The sequence below is a fragment of the Schistocerca serialis genome, chromosome 3 (genome assembly GCF_023864345.2).
Source record: "Schistocerca serialis cubense isolate TAMUIC-IGC-003099 chromosome 3, iqSchSeri2.2, whole genome shotgun sequence".
Lineage (NCBI taxonomy): Eukaryota > Metazoa > Arthropoda > Insecta > Orthoptera > Acrididae > Schistocerca > Schistocerca serialis.
This window is the reverse complement of record NC_064640.1, coordinates 699,082,953-699,099,762: the sequence shown is the minus strand read 5'-3', so window position 1 is coordinate 699,099,762 and position 16,810 is coordinate 699,082,953. Positions and strand designations below refer to the sequence as shown.

Below are 16,810 nucleotides of genomic sequence, written 5' to 3'. Positions count from 1 at the left end.
TGCAGAGTGCATCTGTTGCTTTGCAGTTTTTACCAGTGCCATTATAATTGATTGTTAATTTTCAAGAGTACAACCAGACCACAGTTGCTTTACAGCAGCGTAATTAAGTGGTTTGTGTCTTGTCATTGTATTCACCCATTGAGAGATTCATTTCCGCATGTATACAGACTTATTGTGCTCTCCCTTCCCTGTGACTTGAAACTGGCACACACATTCTGTATTAAGTTCATATCCATTTGTTGCTACTCTCTCTCAGCAGATCAGCGCAGAATTAGTCTTGCTTGTGCCATCAAGGGAGAGAATGTGGTGAGAGGATGATAATTAGTCCAGTCTGTAGTTATTCGCAGCGCTGATGTTCCAAGTATTCTGTGTGTGGCCTGCACCTGTGGGGAAAGGTTCTGAAGTGGGAAAAACTCTGCTAGATGAACACAATATGCTAAAACATGAGTATGAGTAAATAAAACGGTTCATCATGGAATAAAAAGGGAAATTCTGGTCAGCTGAAATGTGCAAAAACTGAGAGAGTGGCATTTGTTTTCCATTTTGCTACAGTGTTACTGCTGACAGATAAGTTAAAAAAGGACAGCTGTCTGCTTACAGTAATTTTTTCTTAGTATTCTCTGTGAGCTATTTGTAAATTTCATTTTAGTCTTGGAGACACTGTCAGTGAGGAATGTATTCTACATTGCGTATGTTGGGGGGGGGGGGGGGGGGGGTGTTTCAAAATATGCTGTCTGTTAACCCTCACAATACCAAGGGATAGGGGTACTCTGTGCCACCTTTCAAAAATATTATAATCTCTCTCACACACACACACACACACACACACACACACACACACAAAAGTATGTGATTCTCGATGAGACCCGTGTTTACATTTAGTGATTTTTTTTCTGTTTCCTCTTCATTTACTGCTCTCACGTCAAATGAAAAGAAGATGGATTTCTGTAGCTGAGAGCTATCGAGTGAATTAAAACACATTCACATAATACGGAAGGCTAAAGTATGTTACTAGTTTCAGATTTTATTTTATTTTTATTTCCACCTTTCTGACAGTCAAGCATTAATTGCCTTGCAGAACAATAAAGTTATTTTTGTCGGTTTGCTGAAGAAAATTGGCTTTTATTAACCTTTCCTGCTGAGGCAGTAAATTTATTTGAAACGAAGTGTTTAATTCCACACTATTGGCTAGCTTCAACTGTTCATTGCATTTCAAGTGCACGTTTTCATCTTTTAGCACGTATGGGAGTATGCCATAATAAAAAACCAAATGTGAGATAATACAGTACTGGTACACTAAGAAAATTTACGTCCCGAAAACCACACCCAAAAGTTTAATATCAGGTCGAGGCCTACGTCATTGGGCGAACTATGCATTTTAGTATGGTTCACGAAATTCTGACGCTCTTGAAGTATCCTCTGATGTCTTGTTTCTTTTATGACATAATGTAAGTAAGAGCTTTTAATGTTTTACATGTACGAACATATGGGCTTCCTTTGTCACCGGAGCTGCACAAGCGCGGTGACGCCTCTTATCTGGCACTCTTTGGCAGCTGCTGAGATGAATCTAACAGGTCACAGGAAAATATTGCAAATTGTGGTTTGTAAAGCGTTATTTTCAAAGTAAATTTCCATTTACACAAAATGAACGATGTGTGAGAATGTACGATGAATTTCTTAAATCACAGAGTGTTTGCTCTTATTTAAAAATCAACTCTTTGATGACAAGCCATTTAAAAGAATTTCGGGCCCAGAAGATCGAGATTTTTGGCGGTATTAAAAATGTTACTGGCTTATTTGTGTGATGTATATTAAAGTGTAATGTGTGCTAAACAGATCAGCATTATATGTGAAAGCTTAGCTTCTCTTGTAGATTGATCTTAGAGACAGATATTATATGTGAAAGCTTTTCTTTTCATGTACCATCACTATGTGTATTAATTGAAACTATTAACTTTTCCTGTTGGTGGAATTCTAATTTATACTTTCATAATACGAAAATATGCAGCGTACATGTTGCTGCACATCAAAGATATTTCCAAAACATGTTTTTTCCCCCTGAGTTTTGTTTTCTAAAGTGCCAAGAAATTCTACGCTGCAGTATAAAACCATATCCATTCAAAGGATTGATAAGTTTTTACTGTTATGACGGAACGTATACCGTAACTTAACATGGAAAAAGTGTATTTTCACTCGGGAGAAAATGTATTTTTAACTGGGAGATCCAGGAAAAATCCGGGAATTTTGTTTCCTTGCCCGCATATACACCCTGTGTGATAACACTTTGAAGAACTGTTTCAGGTCAAGTTCATTAAGTGTAAAACTTGGTTAGAGATTTTTATATAGCTGTCCTGTTACAGGCATGTGAATCTGTAGTCGAACAGGTACCATAGGTGAAATAGCAAAATCACATATGAACACACTAAAAATGAAAACCACATCCTTGTGTGACCAATAGTTAACAAAATCATTAATGAGAAAGCAGATCCCTTTATATATCTGCTGACTTCAGCTATTTGATGCATGGTGCTGTGCTGTAGCCATTACAGAACTGACTAGTGAGATATTGAGAAATAAGGAAATGCATGCAAAATTTGGGAAATAAATTGATGCTATATTCTCCACTGTCAGTGCACATAAACAATATAAACAAATCTACAAGGCATATTGAAATTGTAAGCTGAACTGTACCTTGAATACAAATCTTTTGACTTCTGTAGAGAACTCTGGAACATTCTGGAACACTTTCAGTGTAACATCGTGAAAGTCACATGTTACTGAAATTAATATTGTACCACAAATTAGGTACCTGACACTACACAAATGATTAAGATTACATAACTATACATATCCGGACAATTAGAAGTGAGCATATTACAAAGTCCCCACCATGTGCAGCCAGAGCCTCAAAATGTTGTGATATGGGATCATAGGATCCCTGGCAATTCTCCCTTCTGTGATTGCCAGAGGATTGTGACAAGTGAGTTACCTGTCAGCTGTATCACAAATATGTTCAATGGGTGACGATGGCGAAATTACAGATTGAGGAATTAGAGGTATCTTCTTTCTACGAAGAAGGCTCGCACATTACTCCCCACATGGTGCCTGACATGGTTCTGCTGAAATATAGCGTGTGAGAATGAGGTTCTATGTTCATGTGTTGTGAACATAGAGAAACGAACAGTTCATTGTGGCCACTGAACCATGGTCCAACTTAGCTAATTTCCACATCATTGTCAGAGGTGAAAGGTAGGTGTGTGTGTGTGTGTGTGTGTGTGTGTGTGTGTGTGTGTGTGTGTGTGTGTGTTTATTTATCAGAAAATGGTATATTTTATGAGTATAAGCAAATGGTGGTGTCATATTCAAACTTTCTGTTCCTCTTTGTTAACAGGAACATTTGTTAGACCTTTACTCGTATGACTAACAAATGGCAAATATGCTATATTCTCAATTAAGATATGGTGGTGGGTCCACATTGGTGTTAAATTTCGTAAGTTTGAAATATGATATTCTGGAACAACACAGTTCAAGGAGAGTGCTGCTTTTGTAACACAGTAGTGCACTTTTTCTTGTGCAGTGCATTTTCAATTGGAGTAAATGATGTGCAGTTGTTATAGCGCCTTAATCTCACTGAAACTGACAAATATCAATAATTCTGAAACATAGCTCACTTGTTACAGGTAATGCTGATACATTTTTGTTTTGTATGCATTCTCGAGTGTGGTTTCAACCATTCCACAACTCCGTATTTCTACAGTAAAATAGTAATATGCACAAAGAGCTATAAATATATTTCATTTGTTTCCCAGTCTCAAACTGGGCATCCATTGTTTTTTTTTTTTTTTCATGTTTAATTTTCTGACATTCTGTTATATGGTGCTTTATGATAAATAAATGTGAAAATACAATTATTACATGCAGGCATGTTAATACCGTTATGTAGAATTTGATTTTCCTGTCAGAAAATGTGTTCTTTGTGTATCTCACACTGTTTATCTGTCATAGGTATCAGGCAAAAATCGTAGAATTTGACGATTCGGAGAATGAGGTTCTAATACACTTTGAGAATTGGTCTCAAAGGTATGATGAATGGATCCTCATTGACAGCCCAAGGCTTAGGCTGCTAGCAGAGGAGCCAGTTCAACCAGTGTAAGTTTATATGATGATATGTGTGAAGAGAAGTATAGATTCAGTTGTTGCTGGTAACAGGTATACTTAGGAGGAAGCAATATATTGAATGACTCTTCTAAAAATGTAGTTGCTGGTGACAGGTATACTTAGGAGGAAGCAATATATTGAATGACTCTTCTAAGAATGTAAACTCTTGGAATTTTCACAGTAAACTACAGAGTGATGCAAAATGCCTCTTTCGGGTTCTGCCACTGGAGTTAGCTGAGCATCACAGTGATGCTTTCATGCTTGCTAGATGAAACTGTAATGAAGCACACTGTTCTTCTTTGGATTTTCTCTATCAGTCCTATTTGGTACAGATCCCAGACTGATGATCAGTATTCAGTTAGAGGGCAAATGAGTATTTTGTAAGTGATCTCCTTTGTAGATGGACTAAACTTCCTGATAATGCTTCTGACAGGTGTGGTTCCTATGACATGGCTGACCACTGCGCTCATTGCATTGTGACTGCTGTTCATGCCAGATGCACTGACGAGCAGTTCCGTCGAAGTGGCTGTGGCTTACAGCTGATAGTACATAAGAAAAAATGAGTTTCCAATTTGCTCACTATAAGAAATACTGTGTGTAAATTAAGCAAAGGTACATCAGCTCCTGGAGCTAGTTTTTCGGTAGAGATTTTCATTTTCCTTTAACAAATTGAAAACCACTTCTTTCAGATTTGCGTGTTTTCTTCACTACGTGGGGTGAATCAAAAGTAATGTTCCATAGGGCAAATTCAATATTAGTGGAGATAGCAAAAAGTACAATGAGAGGAATAACCCACCATCATCTCACTGCCGAAATTATTAGTAGCGTGCAGTGCATGGTACCATGTGGCCAATTGTCTCCGAGGCAGTTGATTACTAATCAATTATTAAAGTGCAACAAGTTACCGCAGCTCTGTAGTGTAGTGACTTGTGCAGCAGTATACGTACACTAGGAGAAGATGGAAATGATTCTCATCCTTGCTGCAGGCAGGAGTCAAGGGAAAGCAGCAGCAGAATACCACATGCGACATCCAAACCGACATATGCCTAATCACAGAATGATTGGCCATTTAATGGAATGGTTCAAGTCTACAGGTAGTGTTCACGACAAAAGATTTTCTGTACAGCCGCACACAACAACAGGGGATACACAATCAGCAGCCATACTAGCTAATGCGATGGAGAGTCCAACTCAGTCAAAAAGGACGGTGTCACAGGAACGTGTCCTCAGCCAAGCCTCCGTGTACAGGATACTGTCCTCTAATCCATTCCATCCCTGTCGAATCTACTCTGTGCAAGAACTAAGCTGTGATAATACTGATAGGTGGGTGCAATTCTCTGAATGGTCTTAAGAAAGCAACGCTCACCAGTGAAACCTTGAAGGTGACATTTTCTTCAGCAATGAAGCTAATTTCCATTTGAATGTGATGATGAATAGACATAATTCCGTCTGTCAAGCAAACAACAATCCACATCTCGCTGTTGAGGCATACACACAGTCTAATCCTAGGTTAAATGTGTGGTGTGGCATACATGGAGCTGTCCTCATTTGACCCATATTTTTTAACAGTACGATCTCTGCTGCATGCTACAAGACGATGTCTTGAGGAAACATAACTATGCTGTTTTGACGATCTGCCCCTCAAATGGTGATGCAGGTGTTTCTTCCATCAGGACGATGCACCTCCACACTATGAACAAAATGTCCACAGACTCCTGGATGAGGTTCTTCCTGGGCGCTGGATTGGTAGAAGGGGTCCAGTGCAATGGACATCTAGGTCACCAGATGTGATGTCACTGGATTTTTTCCTTTGGGAGCACATCAAGTCTACAGTGTACACAAACATACAAAGAACATTAATTGATCTGTAGGAGAATATCACCAGAGCCTGTACAGAAATACCAACAGTGGTGTTGTGGTCAGTATCCAGCAGTGCCCGTTGCCGTGTACAGATGTGTTGTGTGCAGGATGACAGTCAGTTTGAACACCTTCTGCAGTAGAGGTACATGCAAATAACTGACCAGGGATACCAGTTGCGTTGTACTGTTTAGTATCCAGCAGTGTCCGTTGCCGTGTACAGATGTGTTGTCTGCAGGATGACAGTCAGTTTGAACACCTTCTGCAGTAGAGGTACATGCAAATAACTGACCAGCATTGCCAGTTGCATAGTACTGTTAAGTTTCAGGACATCATTGACCAGTGATGTAACATTTTGCTTATATGATTAAAGCATGTGTATAGAATGTGTTTGTCTCTTTGTATATATATGTTACCTCCATCGATTACGACTTTGTCCAATGGGCCAAGACCATTGAATCACCAATGTAGACCTTGTACTAGGGGACATGGCTTTTCAATCACCATATACAGGGTATTTCAAAAAGAATATACATATTACAAAGTATTATTTTGTCCAAACTATAGATCGCTGCATCTCGGATCAGCTATTGGCGAAACGAATACATAGTCCAGTTTATATTAATAGCCGCTAGATGTCAGCTGCCTTCTGGTTTACTTAGTAACCATCATATGTTTAAAATGGCTACTCCGCAGCAGAAACTATTTTGTGTTCTCGAGTTTGCAAAGTGCAATTCCGTGATAACACTGCAAAGACGTTTGAAGTTGAGGTACCAAATTGATCTCTGAATGGGTGGAACATTCGCAGATGTTATCGACAGTTTGTAGATACGTGATGTGTATGTAAAGAAGAGAGTCCTGGCCACCCTCATGTTCCTGAAGAAAATGTTGCATGAATTCAGACTGCTTTCCAACATACAAAACTGGTTGTTTCTGAGGCTGCACGAAGACAACTTCATTTTTCAACAGGACAGGGCACCCTCTCACTGGAGTCGCCAAGTGTGTGTGAATGAAACTCTACCGAACCGTTGGACTGGTCGTCAAGGAGCTGGCGACTTAGCATGTCTCAGTTGGGCTCCTTGGTCACCGGATTTGACACCCTCGACTTCTTCCTGTGGGATTTTGTTAAAGACAACACTTATGTTCCACCACTCCCGCGTAACCTGGAAGAGTTGAAGAACTGGATCTGTACTGCCATAACATCAGTGACAAAGGACATGCTTGCCTGAGTATGGGAGGAAGTTGAGTGTCGATGTGATATTGTTTGTGTCGCTGATGGAGGGCATATTGAACGTCTGTAATCTGAACTTGAGAGGTTTGTAAATGTGTGTGTAAGCTTTCATATTCGTATGTCTTAAAATTTAATAAATGTTTGAAATACATATATTCTTTTTGAAACACCCTGTATAATTCTTCTCCTCCTGTTCTGAGGCAACTAATTGGCACACAAAATTGATTTATTCTTATCTTATAATTTCACATCACATCTTAATGATGAAGTGTTTGGTTTCTGATATTGGTCATAGTTATTGTGATATTTGAAAATTAAGTAACCCTGTCATGTAACATTTGAAGGTTTTGCAGTGAAAAATGTGCTTTCTGTGTGCTAAATGTAGCTAACACATCAAAGTTGTTTTTAAAGCTGGATCAAAAGCCATATCTCATTACAGTTTTGAGAAAATAGAAGTTTTAAGTACTTTATTTGCGGCCACTGGCACTGAGTGTGGTGCGTGATGTTCCATGTGCAAGTAGTCTGCAGCTCAGTGTTGTACTTAGCTTCAGTCATGAGCAGTTTCTCAAAATGAATGATCACAGTTTAGTTTTGTACTTATTGCTAGAAGAAAATGATGAAGAATAATGGGGGCCATTTTTTCGGGTGTTACACAAATACTTTGCGGTCTCCTACAGCTGTCAGTATCTGGAGAGTAGTGTAAAGGGGTAAAAAACTACCTGTGTGGACTCCACACTGTGTTAGCCACGTGGGTAGCAGTACCTGATGTGCAGTACACAGCTAAGCCATTGAAAGGATGGCTACAATACTCAAACCTGTGGTGTAAGTCCAGGAAATCACAACCTACATTGTCATGTAACCATTGAAGATTCTGGTTCAGACATACTACTCAGCTCAGAACCATTGGCCTCAATCAGTTCTGGGAACAGAGCTACAAATTGTGAGCTTTGGTGAGACTCCATGAGCAGTGCTGGTCTTTTCAACCGCCTATGCCTGTCACTGAAATGATTTGAAGTATGACTTGGGATTCCAGGTGACCCATTATTTGTTCCAGCGTGTGCCACAATCTGCAACTGGTTGCAGTGTGTTCCCTCATTGGCTGCTAGAACAGTCTCTTAAAATATGTCGAATAAGGTCTCTAGTCATACACTGAATGCATAATGTGATCCATTCCATCCCGTGCTGCTGTTTCCATAAGGGGCATTGTTATTCATTGTACATTTGAATAGATGATGATTGATAGACCCTACCATTTGCTTCGTTTCAGTTTTGATGAGAGAGAGTTATTTGAATTTGTTGATTAATCTGATGGTTGTAATACCCTAAGTTCTCCACTTAATTCGTTGTTGGTTAAGATGATGGTTGTAATACCCTATGTTCTTCCTGGACTCCACCCACACACATCCCCTTCCCTCGTACCAGGCCTGTAGACCTACCATTGACATGCTATCACAGTCAAATGGATGAGTAGTGATAGATCCTGTACTTCTTGTAGAGGAGACAGTTTCAGTTGAAGAGGGTAGTTGTTGAGGTCCCTTCGGTATCTCTGGTGCATGACTCAACATTTCACCCAAAACACCGATTCGGAGCAGCTTCGAAATGCTTGACACCATTCAGATTTGATTTCAAGCCACTTAAAAATACCAAATAACTCATCCCATGCCTGAGAACAGCATACACAGTGAGGCTTTATTCTGACTATTACAAAGTATATGTGAACACTAAAGAAATGTGTAACTAATGAAAGAAACCATTGGATAAAATTCACAGATTCCGTGAAGAAACATAGAGAGAAAAACTTTTGTCAAGTTTGTGTTCACTGACAGACTTGTGTAACGATGTCAAAAACAGTGCTGATGCATGACAAAATGCCTAAAATATACACTGCTGTTTGAAGGGGAGGGGTAACCGTCTGGAACATATTATGACAGTTATTATATGTGCAAAACACAATATTACACTACAGCAGCTGAATTACTGCATGAAGTTTACATCATGAACTTAAAATTTCAGGCACTGACTTAGAAGAAGCTGGTCGTTCAGTGGAAAAACATGGAAATGTTGCACTAACCACACAAGGAGAAAATATTTTCTGGGAGGATGTTGCTACCAAAGTTAACAGAATATATAACTGTTAATCACAAATTACTATGAAATACGTTGTGCCCAATGCTGATAAATACCTGAAAATTCTGCAAATATATCCTTATCAGCAGGATTACAGGAATATTGCATTGAAGGCATTAACTATTACTTGGGCATTGTGGTGGTTGAACATAACTACTTTGTATACCAGACTAACATACCACACTAACAACAGAAATTGTATTAAACATGTTATAAGGTGAACAAGCTAGAGGGACTTCAGAGTTTTTTAAGCAACCACAGTTGCATTTTCGGCAGAACAGTGAGGATATGGGTGCAAGAGAGCTGTGTGAATGCCCTTACTATGGCCCTGCACGTGAGCTAATGTTTCACCTGACAACTCACTGGGGCCTTAGAAAAGTGATGCCATGTAGGCTGATTGTCATCTAGGCACTTAAGATAGCGTGTTCTCCTGTAACGTATGTGGAGCCAACTGATACTTACTATGTTTGTAAGTGGACAGTTGAGGGTCGTTATTACTCACATGTGCTCTTCAACTTGGTCTCCCCCCCCCCCCCCCCCCCCCCTGGAATAATGCATGTGTTCATAGGACAAGGAAAAATAAAAACGCTGTTTGATGAACATTCTGGCAAACGAAGGACTACGTACCCAGGAGCATGCACAAGCTGTTTTAGCACAAAAACCACCCATGATTGTGAAGGAACATTGGTCAGTTATCAATGGATCACGGTTTAGTATTTCTCCAGAGGGTCTTCTAGCCACTTGTTGAGCTGATGCCATGAAGAATTGCTGCACTTTGTTGAGTTAGATTGGAGTCAACATAAATTTGCTACCTGTACCACAGTTTGGATCCTATGAGTATTTTAGGTTACTGAACAGGCAGGCATTGTTTGTTTGGTCTCAGTAAGCTTTCTCGCTTTTTTAACATTGCTATATCATAATAAGTGCACCAGCAATAGTCATGTACGATTTACGTTTTTGCATATATAATGCAGTATTCATTTTCATGAAGTAAAAAAGATAACAGGTCATGAAATTTTATGTCAGTGATTTTATTTTCAGACAAACTAAACCAACGAAACCAACGAAACCATTTAGAGTTGGTGAAAAGGTAATGGCAACATGGAACGACAGCCGCAAGTACCCAGCAGAAATCAAAGCTATTGTATCAAAGGGTATTTTTGTATTTTATTTCTCTTCATTTATTTAGTAATGTACTAGTTTAGTTACAAAATTTGTAAGTATGGAATCTTTGTTGAGCACTAGCCTTGTAGTTGCGAAGACTAATTTACAATGGCTTCAATAATCCTGTACACCTATTTAGAATGAGCATAGGTCAGATCACAATCTTGGCATTTTGACATAGGTTTTCAAGGATTTCAGTAAATCTTTTCAGATGATATCAGAAATGTTGATATAATAGGTTGTGACGACTTCTTTCTCAGCCCCTCCCCCCTCACTCATACCCCTCCCCATTGATTCGACCACTCCCCCTCACTCCGACCCTTCCCCCTCACCCCTGCCCCTCACCCCTACCACTCCCCCTCCTTGACTCCCTCCCTCCCTCCCTCCCTCCCTCTCACCCTCTCCTCCCTCCCTCTCACCCTCCCCTCCCTCCCACCCTCCCCTCCCTCCTTGCCTCCCCCTCCCTCCTTGCCTCCCTCCCCTCCCTCCCTCCTTCCCTCCCTCCTCCTCTCTCTCCTCCTCCTCTCTCTCCTCCTCCTCTCTCTCCTCCTCCTCTCTCTCCTCCTCCTATCTCTCTCTCTCTCTCTCCCTCTCTCTCTCTCTCTCTCTCTCCCCCCCTCTCCCTCCCCCTCCCCCTCCCTGCTGCCTTCCTTGCCTCCCCCTCCCTCCTTCCATCCTTCCTTGCCTCCCCCTCCCTCCTTCCATCCTTTCTTGCCCCCCTCCCTCCTTCCTTCCATCCTTCCTTGCCCCCCTCCCTCCTTCCTTCCATCCTTCCTTGCCCCCCCTCCCTCCCTCCCTCCATCCTTCCTTGCCTCCTCCTCCCTCCCTCCATCCTTCCTTGCCTCCTCCTCCTCCCTCCCTCCCTCCATCCTTCCTTGCCTCCTCCTCCTCCCTCCCTCCCTCCCTCCCTCCATCCTTCCTTGCCTCCTCCTCCCTCCCTCCATCCCTCCATCCTTCCTTGCCTCCTCCTCCCTCCATCCTTGCCTCCTCCTCCCTCCCCCCATCCTTCCTTGCCTCCTCCTCCCTCCCCCCATCCTTCCTTGCCTCCTCCTCCCTCCCCCATCCTTCCTTGCCTCCTCCTCCCTCCCCCCACCCTTCCTTGCCTCCTCCTCCCTCCCTCCATCCTTCCTTGCCTCCTCCTTCTCCCTCCCTCCCTCCATCCTTCCTTGCCTCCTCCTCCTCCCTCCCTCCCTCCCTCCTTCCTTGCCTCCTCCTCCTCCCTCCCTCCCTCCATCCTTCCTTGCCTCCTCCTCCCTCCCTCCATCCTTCCTTGCCTCCTCCTCCCTCCATCCTTCCTTGCCTCCTCCTCCCTCCCCCCATCCTTCCTTGCCTCCTCCTCCCTCCCCCCATCCTTCCTTGCCTCCCCCTCCCTCCATCCTTCCTTGCCTCCCCCACCCCCTTCCCTCCTTCCTTGCCTCCCCCACCCCCCTCCCCTCCTTCTTTGCCTCCCCCACCCCCCTCCCCTCCTTCCTTGCCTCCCCCACCCCCCTCCCCTCCTTCCTTGCCTCCCCCTCCCTCCTTGCCTCCCCCTCCTTGCCTCCCCCTCCCTCCCTCCTTGCCTCCCCCTCCTTGCCTCCCCCTCCCTCCCTCCTTGCCTCCCCCTCCCTCCCTCCTTGCCTCCCCCTCCTTGCCTCCCCCTCCCTCCCTCCTTGCCTCCCCCTCCTTGCCTCCCCCTCCTTGCCTCCCCCTCCTTGCCTCCCCCTCCTTGCCTCCCCCTCCTTGCCTCCCCCTCCTTGCTTCCCCCTCCCTCCTTCTTTCCCTCTCTCTCTCTCTCTCTCTCTCTCTCTCTCTCTCTCTCTCTCTGCCTATCTCTCCCCCACCTTTCCCCCCCCATCAGCCTGGACCATCAAAAGTCCAAGGTTATTTTAATCACGCTGCTCTTGCTCACTCTCTTTCAATTTCTGCCTCTCCCCCTTTAGAATCTCTCTGCCCCTTTAGAATGTTTTTCCTGTCCATACTTTTCCCTTTCCTCTTTCTCCTCCCTCCTTATCAAGCATGCTCCTTCATGTTAGCTCATTTCAGAGTTTGATATAATTATGCACATGGGTAGTTACAAAACTTGTTTGCTCTTGTGTAGTACTGTTTTTAGAAATCCAGGGTGGTATTTGGCAGTATATAAAGCAATAGCAGGCTGAAATTGTAAGTTGAAAATGTTTCTTTTGAACATTATCACTTTTCTTGTCATCCCATTTAGCCTTTGCCTGTGCTTGATACTGCATTATTAGTTTGATGACACTTTTTTCATACAGTACATCATTAAATAAAGCAATGTTGAGTTTGTTTTGTGCTGTCTTGTTAGTAATATGAGAATTTGGTAAGTAGTACTGAAATATTGTGTGTGGCATTTAACCATTTGTAATATGAGTTATGCCAACTGTTTCATCACAGAAGTACTTGTTTAAACTTTCATGTTTACATATAATTTGTAAAATGTATGACTTAGTTTTGCTCTCTCATTGCATACTATGAAATTATTTGATGTTGGAAACAGTGTGAACTCCTTTAGTATAAGTTAGTAGTAGCATACTGATTAGTAAAAAGACATATACAAGCTTATTTTTCTTGTAATTGAAAGGAGTGAACTTACATCACCTTTTTGTTATTTACAGGTGTATATAAAGTGCTGTTTTATGACGGCTTTGTAAAAGATATAAAGGGACATCGAATAACTAAACTTGCGGAAACCAACTCTCAGGTAAAACTAAAAACATTTCAGAAACACAACTGTAACCTTAGTTTCCTGTACAAGAAATTTCAAATTACAATTTTTCCCCCTCTCTGTTTATAGCAGTTACGTGTTAGACGTCATGCACGTGCCAGTAATCCTAAAAGTAAGTCAGCACCACAGCGCTCAAATACTTCCCGGACAAATCTCGAACCAAAATACTCAAAAGAGGAGCGTCGGCTTCGGATGAGGAAGTTAAATATTGCCGAGCTTTTCCAAACAAATAGACGTCGAAGACGCAGAAAAGGAGGTAATTCTGACAACAGTGACAGTGATAGTGATGCCCAGATTCAATCTAGGCAGAAAAGCAGTAAGCTCACTGTGTCTGATTCTGAAAACAGTGGTTTAGAGTCACCATGGCAGTCAAGATTACTTGATAATGATAATGATTCAGATATGTGTGATCGTGTGGAAGCCGAACATAGAAGACAAAGGACATCCTCGAGCCCTTTTGGTGTCAGTGATATCGAAACAAGGTCTATGACGCGAAGGATGTCCTCTAGCTCCTTAGGGGAAAGTGACGTCGAAAACAGAGCCAGAACACGAAGAATGTCTTCGAGTCCCTTTCAAGGTGGTAACACCGAAACTAAAATTAGAAGACAGAGGATGTCCTCAAGCCCTCTCGGCGGAAGTGATATTGAAACGAGGTCTATGACTCGAAGGATGTCCTTAAGCTCCTTCGGGGGAAGTGACATTGAAAATAAAATTACGACACGGAGCCCATTTGTTAGCAGTGACGATACACGAACGACACAAAAGACATCCTCGTGCCACTTGGAGGGGAGTGATATTGAAGCTAGAACTGGAAGAGGAAAGACATCCACTAGCCAATTAGGTGGAAGTGACGACGAAACTAGAGTTAGGACGCGAAGGGCATCTTTGAGCCCTTGTGGGGGCAGTGACAGAGAAACTAGATCAATGACACGGAGGACATCATTGAGCCCCTATGGGGTCAGCGACAGGGAAACTCGGTCTACGACACGAAGAACCTCCTCGAGCCCCTGTGTGGGCAGTGATGTAGAGACTATAATTAATACACGAAGGAAATCCTCAAGCCCTACTAGGAGTAGGGGACAGGCACGGACACCCTTGGGTTACCGCGATGTGGAACCTAGAACTAGATCTAGGACACGAAGTCCCTTTGGTGATAGTGACATTGTACGTAGAGCCAGATCTGCAAGCCACATGGAATCTGAGACCTCAGAGTCTGATATTGATCTAACGAAGAACTACCGGAAGTGTGTGAGTGAAGGAGAGATTGACAGTATGCAAAGTCAACTAGTACCTAAGCGTAGGCGCAGACGAAGAAAGCCGTGGGGGAAAACTCTGAGAAGGAAGGAAAGAGCTGAATCCTCTACAGACCTGAGTAGCTGCTCGGACCATTCTGCTGCTGAGTCAGAAATAGGTAAGTTCTTTAATTTGTTCTGGAGAGTATAACTGAGATTATGAAAGTTAGGAAATAGAATGTAGGTATGGATGTAACAAGACTATATTGGAAAACTAATAAAATTATATTTGAATATTGATAAATATGTTTCTTAGTTATTCAGTTCAGTTACCCGAGTTGAAATGAATGCAAGTTAGTGGTAAGTCCTTAAATTTGTGTATTTTCTACAGGACCAACATTACGGGTGAAAGATTGGGCTGGCACTACACAGTCTGTGGCCGAAAAGAATGTATCAGGTATGAACAATATCATAATATAACATTTGTTTTAAATGTTGATCATTGTAGATATTTGGCCAAATTAATCTTTGGAGGTCTTGTGAGGGAATTCCATTTTAGTACTTTGAATTTTAATTTTGAATTTTATCAAAAGAATGAAAAATGATGTTTGCTAGATTCATTACCCTTTAGTGTACAATAATTATATTACTGCCAGTTTTAACATTAATTCTACCACCTGTGTGTGAATGATGGTGGGGCAGGACAGACTCTAAAACGAGCTCAGTTGTAAACACCACTGTAATTTTTAATGTTACATTCCACTCGGAGCACTCTGTAAGTTAACAAACATGTTGAATACTACAGAATTTATTAGGGATATGTAGGAAACAATGATAAAATTCTTTAAATAATCTGTAAACAATGGCATTTTGACATCGCCATTTATTTTTCTGCCTGTATCTTAAGTTATTCTTAAATGTGTTTAATTGGTCCATCATGTAGCTGTAATATAAAACTCAGTCTTTGATGGAATTATGCTCTGTTAGTATTGTGATACTGTGTGGTGTTGATGTTTTTGATGAACTTCCCTTGAAGGAACCATTGTGAGCCTTTGATTCTTCTTAAGCTTAAAGTTGAAAGTATGTGTCATTATTTCTGAATTGGCAGATTTTTAATATTGCTATTTCTAAACTGTGTGTACAGAACAGCAAAATATTTTTCATGTACCAAATAAGGTGATGGGATGCTTAAGATACTGGTGTTTCTTTCAGGAGGAGAGGGTTCAAATTCTCATGTAGTAATCCAGAGTAGTTTCCAAGCTCCCTTAGATAAGTAAGGGCAAATACTGGTATAATTCCCTTGAAGATAGTATGATGGGTTCTTGTCCCAGCCTTCTTGAATCCAAGATTGTGCTCCTCCACTGTATAGACATTATAGTCTGTGAAATGTGAACCTCTAGACTTCTTCCCCCCCCCCCCCCCTCCCGCTCCCCCCCCCCCCCATTTGGCAAACAAAATTGTAGTGATTTATTTCCAGCAAACACTTGATCATTAGGGCTACAGTGTGGGTAGTAATTTCATTATTCCTTTTACATTTGTACTGTGCAAGTGTGCGACATGTGTGGCACGCATATGGCACTAATTACTCTTTCATTTCTGACATGAAGTGCTCAGTTTGTGTCACATCGACACTTAATAGTTTGTGCAAAAAATCAGATGGGATTTAAAAAAATAGTCCTAACATTTTTGAGAAACCATTCAATGATGGCCAAAATTAAGGATGAAAAAATGTGGCACCCATGTTTCCCAATGATTTCCTGTACTTAAACAGTTCTGTAATATACACAAATTATTCTGATATATTTGTGTTATCAGCTACTTCATATATGTTTAAGTGCTGACCTTTCAGTACCATTTTGTGAACTTCATCAGTGTGTTCATCTGTGGTTGTAGTTTTGGGATAATCTGCATGAGAAGTACGGCATATTTGCTTTCAGGTACACGTTTCTTGCTAACTGTTAAAACTGAAGTCACAGATGACCACTTCATTGTATGATTTGGCTTTTATTTTTGTACCAACATAAACAAACAAAATTTCGTGGAGGTTAGCATCATCTCTGCATGAATAAAAGAATTCTTCCTCGTTCCAATAAAGCTGCGGCAACACACAATTATATTGTGCTTATTAAAAGTGCAGAACATAGGACTATGCAAATGAAGCACGAAACATAATTGATATGCAAACTGTGCATTAGAAGTGACGCACTGCATTATTTTCTTGTTTTTATTTATCTCCATCCCCCTCCAATAGGATAAAAGTGGGATGTATCTGACTATAGAGGCAAGGCTGTTGTATATCCCAAACTAATGTTGTATTTTCAG

The 16,810-nt window shown here is 41.5% G+C and overlaps 1 protein-coding gene across 3 annotated transcripts in view; it reads left to right on the top strand.

The window, feature by feature from the left end:
• LOC126470566 (uncharacterized) overlaps positions 1–16,810 on the top strand; it is a 280,645-nt gene that overhangs the window by 34,717 nt on the left and 229,118 nt on the right. For 2 of the 3 annotated variants that reach the window (XM_050098507.1, XM_050098508.1), the window contains exons 3-7: positions 4,006–4,149; positions 10,415–10,527; positions 13,147–13,232; positions 13,326–14,667; positions 14,880–14,945. In XM_050098507.1, the coding sequence (XP_049954464.1) occupies positions 4,006–4,149; positions 10,415–10,527; positions 13,147–13,232; positions 13,326–14,667; positions 14,880–14,945 (1,751 nt within the window). The remainder of the gene's footprint in view (positions 1–4,005; positions 4,150–10,414; positions 10,528–13,146; positions 13,233–13,325; positions 14,668–14,879; positions 14,946–16,810) is intronic. The other variant, XM_050098510.1, reaches the window with a different exon arrangement.